Source organism: Tachyglossus aculeatus, assembly GCF_015852505.1.
Source record: "Tachyglossus aculeatus isolate mTacAcu1 chromosome 12 unlocalized genomic scaffold, mTacAcu1.pri SUPER_6_unloc_1, whole genome shotgun sequence".
Classification (NCBI taxonomy): Eukaryota; Metazoa; Chordata; class Mammalia; order Monotremata; family Tachyglossidae; genus Tachyglossus; species Tachyglossus aculeatus.
In genome coordinates, this window is record NW_024044828.1 from 20,447,624 (window position 1) to 20,460,533 (window position 12,910).

General features: G+C 51.0%; 1 protein-coding gene across 1 annotated transcript; it reads right to left on the reverse strand.

Annotated features, from left to right (window-relative positions):
- Positions 1–1,695: 1,695 nt before the first annotated feature.
- Positions 1,696–11,467, reverse strand: RPUSD2 (RNA pseudouridine synthase domain containing 2). Its single transcript, XM_038741087.1, has 3 exons — positions 11,108–11,467; positions 5,110–5,406; positions 1,696–2,638 (listed from the first exon to the last, which is right to left on the reverse strand). Exons 1-3 carry the CDS (start codon positions 11,465–11,467, stop codon positions 1,886–1,888), a joined length of 1,410 nt encoding a protein of 469 aa, XP_038597015.1. The 3' UTR covers positions 1,696–1,885.
- Positions 11,468–12,910: the final 1,443 nt, after the last annotated feature.

The window sequence follows — 12,910 nt, forward strand, 5'->3', positions numbered from 1 at the left end:
TATTATTATTCCAGGCCCGTCCGCCCCCGGGCCTGGAATGCCCCCAATCCCTCTGCCCATCCGCCAAGCTAGCTCTCTTCCTCCCTTCAAGGCCCTGCTGAGAGCTCACCTCCTCCAGGAGGCCTTCCCACACTCAGCCCCTTCCTTCCTCTCCCCCTCGTCCCCCTTTCCATCCCCCCCATCTTACCTCCTTCCCTTCAGCACAGCACCTGTATATATGTATATATGTTTGTACAGATTTATTACTCTATTTATTGTACTTGTACATAGCTATTCTATTTATTTTATTTTGTTAGTATGTTTGGTTTTGTTCTCTGTCTCCCCCTTTTAGACTGTGAGCCCACTGTTGGGTAGGGACTGTCTCTAGATGTTGCCAATTTGTACTTCCCAAGCGCTTAGTACAGTGCTCTGCACGTAGTAAGCGTTCAATAAATACGATTGATGATGATGATGATGATGATGATTATTGCAGCTCCCACCCCCTCTCCCCTGGGACCACTCCGGCCAAGGGTTTCCCTCTTTTTTTAAGTGGTGTTTGTTAAGCACTTACTGTGTGCCAGGCGCTGGGAGTAGAAACAAGCTAATCAGGTCGGACAGTCCCTGTCCCACGCAGGGCTGTCTCGATCCCCATTTTTGTCCAAGATCACGCAGTAGGTGAGTGGCCGAGCTGGGATCGGAAGCCAGGTCCTCGGAGTCCCAGGGCCGTGCTCTACCCGTTAGGCAAAACTGCCTCTCGCTTTACGATCACGTCCGAAGACCCCTTCTGCCTGTGGCCCACCGCTTTACCGGGCAATGTCCCCTCTCCGTCCCCCTGCCCGAACCCAGTCGATTACTGTCACCCTCCACCCACCCGCACCTCTTTCCTTCAGGCCTTTCCTTCCTGCAGGTAGGTCGGTTGGCTGCTGGGTTCTCAGGAAGCAGAACAGACTGGAGTAAAAGCCTCTAGGTCTCCTGTATATATCTACATATTTATTACTCTATTTATTTTACTTGCACATATCTATCATATTTTATTTTGCTAATATGTTTGGTTTTGTTGTCTCCCCCTTCTAGACTGTGAGCCCACTGTTGGGTAGGGACCGTCTCTATATGTTGCCAACATGTACTTCCCAAGCGCTTAGTCCAGTGCTCAGCACACGGTAAGCGCTCAATAAATACGACTGGTCATACTAACTGTGGTATTTGTTAAGCAGTTAAGATGCGCCAAGCACCGTTCCAAACGCTACAGCAGATACAAATTGGGATTGAGACTGGGACCCCCACGGGAGACAGGGACTGTGTCCACCCTGATTGGCTTGTATCCACCCCAGCACTTTGTACAGTGTCCGGCACAAAGTAAATGCTTAATCCCATCATCGTTATTGTTATTAATATGACTACTACTGCTACTAGGGCTCAGGATCAGGCCAACCCCGGTGTCCGGTGAACATCATCCGGCGGACAGAAGGGCCGGCGGAAACTGAAGGGTCCGAGTGAGGAAAGAACAGTGGATGGAGAAGGGAAATCCTGGCGGGGCATCCAAGAGAGAATCAGCATGGCGAAGTGGAAAGATCCCATCGGGCCTGGGTTCTAATCCCAGCTCTGCCTCCTGCCTGCTTTGGGATTCATACATTCAGTTGTCGTACTTATTGAGCGCCTAACTGTGTGCAGAGTTGGACGAGTCACTCGAAGCTCCAGTGTCTCAGTTTCCTCACCTACAAAATGGGTTCTTCCTCCTCCTTAGACCGCGAGTCCCCTGTGGGACGGGGACCGGGTCCGATCCGATTACCTTGCGTCTCCTACGGTGCTCGGTGCTTAACAAATCCCATCATTAATAATCAGACACGAGGGCAGGGGGTGGCCGGCACAGAGGTGTATTTGCAAGCTGGGGGTGGAGGGGAAGGAGTCAGGGGGCGTCGGGCCCCAGCTCCTCTCCCCCGTCCCCCGCCGGGCCAGCGGGGGGTGAGGGGTCACGGGGCGACGCCGAACCGGACCGCGGCGGCCCCGAGTCCTCCTGCCAGTCATCCTGGGCCCAGGCCGGCAGCGGGGAGGAGTACTCGAAGCCCGGCCCCTTGTAGCAACTGGCATGCAGGTACATCACCAGCTCCTGGGGCGAGGGGTCGGGCCGTGCCAGCCGGCACTCCTCGCACAAGGGGTCCACGTCCCCCCGCTCCGCGTCCGGGCCGGGGGGCGGTGGCCGGTGACCTTCCCGCTCGGCCGAGGGCGCCGCGGGACCCAGATCGTCGTCGTCGTCGCCGTCGCCGTCGTCGCCCGGGCCCAGCCCCGTCAGGCTCTGCCGGGCCCGGTGCTCCGCCAGCAGGTCCCGCAGCAGCTCCTCGTCCGTCTTGGCCACGCGCCCGCCCCGGCCGCGGGCGGGCCCCCAGGCCGCCGCGTTGTAGATGGGGTCGTTGAGGATGGGGTGCCCCAAGTACTGGAGGTGGACGCGGATCTGGTGGGTGCGGCCCGTCAAGGGCCGGCAGAGCACCACGCTGGACCGCCCGTTGCAGCTGAGCCTCCGGAAGACGGTGCGGCACGGCTTGCCCCGAGGGTCGACCCGGCAGACGCCCACCTTGTAGGACACCACCAGGATGGGCTCCTGGCACGTCAGCTCTCCCTCGGGGAATTCACCCTCCACCCGGCACACGTATTCCTTCTCCAGCTGCAAAATCGGGGGGTGGGGGGGTGCAAAAATCGGAGGCTCGGCCCAGTCACCCTCACTGCCCCAAGCCCACTCCCTGCCTGACCACTCCGGCCCCGGCCTCTCTCCCTCCTAAACTTGGAGGGGACATAGTCTACCTGTCTCGTCTAGCTCACCACTGACCCCTCGTCCACATTCTGCCCCTGGCTAGAATGCCCTTCCTCCTCATATCTGAGAAACACTGACTCTCCCCAGATTCAAAACCCAATTGAAAGGACATCTCCTCCAAGAAGCCCTCCCTGACTAAGCCCTCCTTTGCTTTTCTCCCACTCCCTTCTGCGTTGCCCCGACTCGTTCCCTTTATTCATCCCCCCTCCCAGCCCCACAGGACTTATCTGAACACATCGGAGATTTACTGATTTATATTCACTCATTCATTCAATCGTATTTATTGAGCGCTCACTGTGCGCAGAGCACTGGACTAAGCGCTTGGGAAGTCCAAGTTGGCAACATATAGAGACGGTCCCTACCCAACAGCGGGCTCACAATCTAGAAGGGGGTGACAGACAACAAAACAAAACATATCAACAAAATAAAACAGAATATATACAAATAAAATAAATAAATAGAACAAATAAATAGCCCATGTCTGTGTCCCCCGGCATTTGTTAAGCACTTATTATGTGCCCGGCACTGTACTAGGCACTGAGGTGGACAGAAGCAAATCGGGTTAGACAGTCCCTGTTCCCCAGGGGGCTCACAGTCTTCATCCCCATTTGACAGGTAACAGAACGGAGGCCCAGAGAGTAATAATAATAATAATAATAATAATAATAATAATAATAATAATAATAATAATAATGGCATTTATTAAGCACTGTTCTAAGCGCTGGGGAAGTTACAAGGTGATCAGGTTGTCCCAAGGCGGGCTCACAGTCTTAATCCCCATTTTACAGATGAGGGAACTGAGGCCCAGAGAAGTCAAGTGACTTGCCCAAAGTCACCCAGCTGATAATTGGCGGAGCCGGGATTTGGACCCATGACCTCTGACTCCGAAGCCCAGGCTCTTTCCACTGAGCCACGCTGCTTCTTGCTCAAGGCCACAGAGCAGACAAGTGGCAGAGCCGGGATTAGAACCCATAACCTTCTAACTCCCAGGTTTGGGCTCTTCCCACAACGCCACGCTGGTTAGTGAGTGCTTACTGTGTACAGAGCACTGTACTAAGCGCTTGGGAGAATACAATACAACAACAAACAGACATACTCCCTGCCCTCAATGACTTTGGCACTGAGATAGCCCCAGGACCTGCCATGGCGGGGGGCGGGGGGTGGGGGTCCCATATCCTGCTCCCCTCAATTCTCCTCAAAAAATCTCCAGTGGCTACCAATCAACCTACGCATCAGACAGAAGCTCTTCACCCTGGGCTTCAAGGCTGTCCATCCATCCCCTCACCCCCTCCTCCCTCACCTCCCTTCTGTCCCTCTCCATCGCAGCCCGCACCCTCCACTCCTCTGCCGCTAATCTTCTCACCGTTAGGCCTCGTTCTCGCCTGTCCCGCTGTCGACCCCCGGCCCATGTCCTCCCCCTGGCCCGGAATGCCCTCAATCCCTCTGCCCATCCGCCAAGCTCGCTCTCTTCCTCCCTTCAAGGCCCTACTGAGAGCTCACCTCCTCCAGGAGGCCTTCCCACACTCAGCCCCCTCCTTCCCCTCTCCATCCCCCCGGCATTACCTCCTTCCTCTCCCCACAGCACCTGTATATATATATATATATATATATATATTTGTACATATTTATTACTCTCTTTTACTTGTACATATTTATTCTATTTATTTTATTTACTTAATATGTTTTGTTTCATTGCCTGTCTCCCCCTTCTAGACTGTGAGCCCGCTGCTGGGTAGGGACCGTCTCTAGATGTTGCCAACTTGGACTTCCCAAGTGCTTACAGTGGAAAGAGCGCGGGCTTGAGAGTCAGAGGTCATGGGTTCGAATCCCGCCTCCCCCATATGTCTGCTGTGTGACCTTGGGCAAGTCACTTCACTTCTCTGTGCCTCAGTTCCCTCCTCTGTAAAATGGGGATTAAGACTGTGAGCCCCACATGCGACAACCTCTTCTCCTTGTGTTCCCCCCAGCGCTTAGAACAGTGCTTTGCACATAGTAAGCGCTTAACAAATACCAACATTATTATTATTATTAGCCCAGTGCTCGGCACACAGTAAGCGCTCAATAAATACAATTGAATGAATGAATCAGGATGGCTGACTGGTTAAGGGACTGTCTCTATATCAATCGCATTTATTGAGCGCTTACTGTGTGCACAGCACTTGACTAAGCGCTATATGTTGCCAACTTGTACTTCCCAAGCGCTTAGTCCAGTGCTCGGCACACAGTGAGCGCTCAATAAATACAATTGAATGAATGAATGAATGAATTCATACATGCCCCCGGTCCCTGAGTGTCAGAGCGGGGTGGGGGTGGGGGGTCCTCACCTGCCGCTCGCGCACTTGTTCGTGGATGCGCTCGGAGACGGCGGCCGTCTTGGCAAACATGAGCACCCCGGAGGTGAGCCGGTCAAGGCGGTGCAGCGGGTGCAGCTCCGTCAGCTGGTGCTCCTGGCCCAGGATGAAGATGACCGTGTTGTGGCGGAAGCGGCCGCAGGGGTGGACCGGCATGGACGACGGCTTGTCCACCACCACCACCTCCTCGTCCTCGGCCAGCACGCGGATGGGCTCGGCCGTCACGGGGGGCTCGTGCCGGTGCACCCTGTTCTGCAGGAAGTCGTTGTCCTGCCGGGGAGAGACGGGCGGGTCGGTGGGGAATCCCGACACCCCCACCCCGATCAATCAATCAATCAATCAATCAGCGGTATTTCTTCTGGAGGGATTTTAATGCCATTTGAGAAGCAGCGTGGCTCAGTGGAAAGAGCACGGGCTTTGGAGTCAGTATCATGGGTTCCAATCTCGGCTCCGCCAATTGTCAAGCTGTGTGACTTTGGGCAAGTCACCTAACTTCTCTGCGCCTCAGTTCCCTCATCTGTAAAATGGGGATTGACTGTGAGCCCCCTGTGGGACAACCTGATCACCTCGTAACCTCCCCAGCGCTTAGAACAGTGCTTTGCACATAGTAAGCGCTTAATAAATGCCATTATTATTATTATTTACTAAGTCCTTACTATGGGACCGGCACTAGTGTAGCTCAGTGAAAAAAGCCCGGGCTTTGGAGTTAGCGGTCATGGGTTCAAATCCCGGCTCCGCCAATTGTCAAGTTGTGTGACTTTGGGCAAGTCACTTAATCAATCAGTCAATCGTATTTACTGAGCGCTTACTGGGTGCAGAGCACTGTAGTAAGCGCTTGGGAAGTACAAGTTGGCAACATATAGAGACGGTCCCTACCCAACGGTGGGCTCACAGTCTAGAAGGGGGAGACAGAGAACAAAACAAAACACACTAACAAAATAAAATAAATAGAATAGATGTGTACAAGTAAAATAAATAGAGTAATAAATGTGTACAAACATATATACAGGTGCTGTGGGGAGGGGAAGGAGGTAAGATGGGGCGGATGGAGAGGGGGACGAGGGGGAGAGGAAGGAAGGGGCTCAATCTGGGAAGGCCTCCTGGAGGAGGTGAGTTCTCAGTAGGGCCTTGAAGGGAGGAAGAGAGCGAGCTTGGTGGATGGGCAGAGGGATTGGGGGCATTCCGGGCCAGGGGGAGGATGTGGGCCGGGGGTCGATGGCGGGACGGGCGAGAATGAGGCCTAACGGTGAGGAGATTAGGGGCAGAGGAGCGGAGGGTGCGGGCTGGGCTGGAGAAGGACAGAAGGGAGGTGAGGTAGGAGGGGCCAAGGGGATGGACAGCCTTGAAGCCCAGGGTGAGGAGTTTCTGCCTGATGCGCAGATTGATCGGTAGCCACTGGAGAGTTTTGAGGAGGGGCGTGACATGCCCAGAGCGTTTCTGGACAAAGATGATCCGGGCAGCAGCATGAAGTATGGATCGAAGTGGGGAGAGACATGAGGATGGGAGATCAGAGAGAAGGCTGGTGCAGTAGTCCAGACGGGATAGGATGAGAGCTTGAACGAGCAGGGTAGCGGTTGGGATGGAGAGGAAAGGGCGGATCTTGGCAATGTTGCGGAGCTGAGACCGGCAGGTTTTGGTGACGGCTTGGATGTGAGGGGTGAATGGGAGGTTGAATGCACAAACATATATACACACACACACATATACATACACACACAGGTGCTGTGGGGAGGGGAAGGAAATAAGGCGTGGGGGGTGCTCAATAAATACGATTGAATGTACAAACATACATACACACACACAGGTGCTGTGGGACGGGGAAGGAAATAAGGCGTGGGGGGGGGGGGCGCTCAATAAACACGACTGAATGTACAAACAGTAGAGAAGCAGCATGGCTCAACGGAAAGAGCCCGGGCTTTGGAGTCAGAGGTCATGGGTTCAAATCCCAGCTCCGCCAATGGTCAGCTGTGTGACTCTGGGCAAGTCACTTCACTTCTCTGGGCCTCAGTTGCCTCATCTGTAAAATGGGGATGAAGACTGGGAGCCCCGTGGGCCAACGTGATCACCTTGCAACCACCCCAGCGCTTAGAACAGCGCTTCGCACATAGTAAGCGCTTAATAAATGCCGTTATTATTATTATACACACACACAGGTGCTGTGGGGAGGGGAAGGAAATAAGGCGTGGGGGTACCAATCAATCACATTTATTGAGCGCTTACTATGTGCAGGGTCCAGCGCTCTGCACATAGTAAGCGCTCAATAAATACGATTGATGATGTGCAGAGCACTGGACTAAGCGCTTGGGAAGGGTAAATTATTATTATCATTATTAATCGTATTTATTGAGCGCTTACTGTGTGCAGAGCACTGTACTAAGCGCTTGGGAAGGGCAAACTGGCAACATCTAGAGACGGTCCCTACCCAACAGTGGGCTCCCAGCCTAAAAGTATTTTAGTATTACGATTGATGATGTGCAGAGCACTGGGCTAAGCGCTTGGGAAGGGCAAATTATTATTATTATTATTATTATTAATCGTATTTATTGAGCGCTTACTGTGCACAGAGCACTGTACTAAGCGCTTGGGAGGTCCAAGTTGGCAACATGTGGAGACGGTCCCTACCCAACAGCGGGCTCACACTCTAGAAGGGGGAGACAGACAACAAAACAGAACATATTAACAAAACAAAATAAATAGAATAAATATGTACAAGTAAAATAGAGTAATAAATATGTACAACCATATATACATATGTACAGGTGCTGTGGGGAGGGGATGTTGTGATGATGTGTGAGCCCACTGTTGGGTAGGGACTGTCTCTATATGTTGCCAATTTGTACTTCCCAAGCCCTTAGTACAGTGCTTTGCACATAGTAAGCGCTTAATAAATACAATTGATGATGATGATGATAAAAGGGGGAGACAGAGAACAAAACGAAATAAACAGAATAGATAGGTACAGGTAAAATAAATCGAGTAATAAATCTGTACAAACATATGTACATGTTCTCTGCCTCCCCCTTTTAGACTGTGAGCCCACTGTTGGGTGGGGACTGTCTCTGTGTGATGCCAATTTGTACTTCCCAAGCCCTTAGTCCAGTGCTCTGCACATAGTAAGCGCTTAATAAATACAATTGATGATGATGATGATGATGATAAAAGGGGGAGACAGAGAACAAAACGAAATAAACAGAATAGATAGGTACAGGTAAAATAAATCGAGTAATAAATCTGTACAAACATATGTACATGTTCTCTGCCTCCCCTTTTAGACTGTGAGCCCACTGTTGGGTGGGGACTGTCTCTGTGTGATGCCAATTTGGACTTCCCAAGCCCTTAGTCCAGTGCTCTGCACATAGTAAGCGCTTAATAAATACAATTGATGATGATGATGATAAAAGGGGGAGACAGAGAACAAAACGAAATAAACAGAATAGATAGGTACAGGTAAAATAAATCGAGTAATAAATCTGTACAAACATATGTACACGTTCTCTGCCTCCCCCTTTTAGACTGTGAGCCCACTGTTGGGTGGGGACTGTCTCTGTGTGATGCCAATTTGGACTTCCCAAGCCCTTAGTCCAGTGCTCTGCACATAGTAAGCGCTTAATAAATACAATTGATGATGATGATGATGATAAAAGGGGGAGACAGAGAACAAAACGAAATAAACAGAATAGATAGGTACAGGTAGAATAAATCGAGTAATAAATCTGTACAAACATATGTACATGTTCTCTGCCTCCCCCTTTTAGACTGTGAGCCCACTGTTGGGTGGGGACTGTCTCTGTGTGATGCCAATTTGGACTTCCCAAGCCCTTAGTCCAGTGCTCTGCACATAGTAAGCGCTTAATAAATACAATTGATGATGATGATGATGATGATAAAAGGGGGAGACAGAGAACAAAACGAAATAAACAGAATAGATAGGTACAGGTAGAATAAATCGAGTAATAAATCTGTACAAACATATGTACATGTTCTCTGCCTCCCCCTTTTAGACTGTGAGCCCACTGTTGGGTGGGGACTGTCTCTGTGTGATGCCAATTTGGACTTCCCAAGCCCTTAGTCCAGTGCTCTGCACATAGTAAGCGCTTAATAAATACAATTGATGATGATGATGATAAAAGGGGGAGACAGAGAACAAAACGAAATAAACAGAATAGATAGGTACAGGTAGAATAAATCGAGTAATAAATCTGTACAAACATATGTACATGTTCTCTGCCTCCCCCTTTTAGACTGTGAGCCCACTGTTGGGTGGGGACTGTCTCTGTGTGATGCCAATTTGTACTTCCCAAGCCCTTAGTACAGTGCTCTGCACATAGTAAGCGCTTAATAAATACAATTGATGATGATGATGATAAAAGGGGGAGACAGAGAACAAAACGAAATAAACAGAATAGATAGGTACAGGTAAAATAAATCGAGTAATAAATCTGTACAAACATATGTACATGTTCTCTGCCTCCCCCTTTTAGACTGTGAGCCCACTGTTGGGTGGGGACTGTCTCTGTGTGATGCCAATTTGTACTTCCCAAGCGCTTAGTCCAGTGCTCTGCACATAGTAAGCGCTCAATAAATACGATTGATGATGATGATGATGATGATAAAAGGGGGAGACAGAGAACAAAACGAAATAAACAGAATAGATAGGTACAGGTAGAATAAATCGAGTAATAAATCTGTACAAACATATGTACATGTTCTCTGCCTCCCCCCTTTTAGACTGTGAGCCCACTGTTGGGTGGGGACTGTCTCTGTGTGATGCCAATTTGTACTTCCCAAGCGCTTAGTCCAGTGCTCTGCACATAGTAAGCGCTTAATAAATACAATTGATGATGATGATGATGATGATAAAAGGGGGAGACAGAGAACAAAACGAAATAAACAGAATAGATAGGTACAGGTAAAATAAATCGAGTAATAAATCTGTACAAACATATGTACATGTTCTCTGCCTCCGAGTAATAAATCTGTACAAACATATGTACATGTTCTCTGCCTCCCCCTTTTAGACTGTGAGCCCACTGTTGGGTGGGGACTGTCTCTGTGTGATGCCAATTTGGACTTCCCAAGCGCTTAGTCCAGTGCTCTGCACATAGTAAGCGCTTAATAAATACAATTGATGATGATGATGATAAAAGGGGGAGACAGAGAACAAAACGAAATAAACAGAATAGATAGGTACAGGTAGAATAAATCGAGTAATAAATCTGTACAAACATATGTACACGTTCTCTGCCTCCCCCTTTTAGACTGTGAGCCCACTGTTGGGTGGGGACTGTCTCTGTGTGATGCCAATTTGGACTTCCCAAGCCCTTAGTACAGTGCTCTGCACATAGTAAGCGCTTAATAAATACAATTGATGATGATGATGATAAAAGGGGGAGACAGAGAACAAAACGAAATAAACAGAATAGATAGGTACAGGTAGAATAAATCGAGTAATAAATCTGTACAAACATATGTACATGTTCTCTGCCTCCCCCTTTTAGACTGTGAGCCCACTGTTGGGTGGGGACTGTCTCTGTGTGATGCCAATTTGGACTTCCCAAGCGCTTAGTCCAGTGCTCTGCACATAGTAAGCGCTTAATAAATACAATTGATGATGATGATGATAAAAGGGGGAGACAGAGAACAAAACGAAATAAACAGAATAGATAGGTACAGGTAAAATAAATCGAGTAATAAATCTGTACAAACATATGTACACGTTCTCTGCCTCCCCCTTTTAGACTGTGAGCCCACTGTTGGGTGGGGACTGTCTCTGTGTGATGCCAATTTGGACTTCCCAAGCGCTTAGTCCAGTGCTCTGCACCTAGGAAGCGCTCAATCAATACGATTGATTGATTGATTGACGGACATATACCAGCGCTTAGAACATAGTCAGCGCTTCCCAAGTAGCCTTATTACGATTGTTATTATTATCATCATCGCTCCTGTTGTGGCCGCCGCCGTTCCGTCCCACCTTGAGGGTGACTTGGAGGTCGGTGACGGCCTCCCCGTTGAGGCGCAGGCGGCCGGCGCGGGCGGCGGCCCGGTAGTAGCGGGCGCCGTGGGCGCGGAACTCGGTGCGGAAGACGTGCAGCAGGCTGCGGCCCACCCAGCGGCCCTTGCAGTACGTCTGGAAGTCGAAGAAGTAGGGCCGCACCTTGCGCAGCCCGCCCTCCACGTAGCAGCTGGTCTCGGCCAGGTGCTGGGGGCCGAAGCTGACGCCCCCGGCCTTCCGCCTCTTCGGGGCGGGCGCGGGGGCGGGCCGCTGCCCCTCGCCCCCCGGGCCCCGCCGCTTCCGTCGACGCCCCCCGCTCGCCTCAGCCACGGCCGCCATGAGGCCTCGCGCCCGCCGGAAGAGAAGCCCCGCGCGCCACACGCGCCGGACGGGGACGTCGCGCGGGCTTCAGCCAATGAGCGGCGCCGCCGGGCGCTGACGTCACGCGAGAGGCACCGCCCACCGATGATGAGCGGCGGCGCCGGCCAATGAGCGGCGCCGCCGGACAGTGACGTCGCGCGAGCGGCTCCCGCCCGCCAATGAGCGCCCTCCCGCCAATGCGGAGCGGCGCCGTCGGACAATGACGTCACGCGAGCGGCGCCGCCCAATCAATCAATCAATCAATCAATCGTATTTATTGAGCGCTTACTATGTGCAGAGCACTGTACTAAGCGCTTGGGAAGTACAAATTGGCATCACATAGAGACAGTCCCTACCCGATAGTGGGCTCACAGTCTAAAAGGGGGAGACAGAGAACAGAACCAAACATACCAACAAAATAAAATAAGTAGGATAGAAATGTACAAGTAAAATAAATAAATAAATAAATAAACAGAGTAATAAATATGTGCAACCATATATACATATATACAGGTGCTGTGGGGAGGGGAAGGCGGTAAGGCCCACCGATGATGAGCGGCGGCGCCGCCGGGCGGTGACGTCACGCGAGAGGCACCGCCCACCAAATGATGAGCGGCGGCGCCGCCGGACGGTGACGTCGCGCGAGCGGCTCCCGCCCGCCGATGAGCGCCCTCCCGCCAATGAGGAGCGGCGCCGTCGGACAATGACGTCACGCGAGCGGCGCCGCCCACCGATGATGAGCGGCGGCGCCGCCGGTCGGTGACGTCACGCGAATGCCCCGCCCGCCGATGAGGCCCTGCTGAAAGCTCACCTCCTCGTCATCATCAATCGTAGTTATTGAGCGCTGACTGTGTGCAGAGCACTGGACTAAGCGCTTGGGAAGGACAAGTTGGCAACATCTAGAGACAGGCCCTGCCCAACAGTGGGCTCACAGTCTAAAAGGGGGGAGACAGAGAACGAAACCAAACATACTAACAAAATAAAATAAATAGAATAAATAGAACATCAAATGCTTTATTTATTACTCTGTTTATTTATTTATTTATTTATTTATTTTACTTGTACATTTCTATCCTACTTATTTTATTTTGTTGGTATGTTTGGTTCTGTTCTCTGTCTCCCCCTTTTAGACTGTGAGCCCACTGTTGGGTAGGGACTGTCTCTATGTGATGCCAATTTGTACTTCCCAAGCGCTTAGTACAGTGCTCTGCACATAGTAAGCGCTCAGTAAATACGATTGATTGATTGATTGATTGATTTAAGGATTACAAGAAAAGTTACTCCTCCAGGTGGCCTTCCCAAACTGAGCCCCTTCCTTCCTCTCGTCCCCCTCTCCGTCCCCCCCATCTTACCTCCTTCCCTTCCCCTCAGCACCTGTAGATATGTTTGTACGTATTTATTACTCTATTTATTTATTTATTT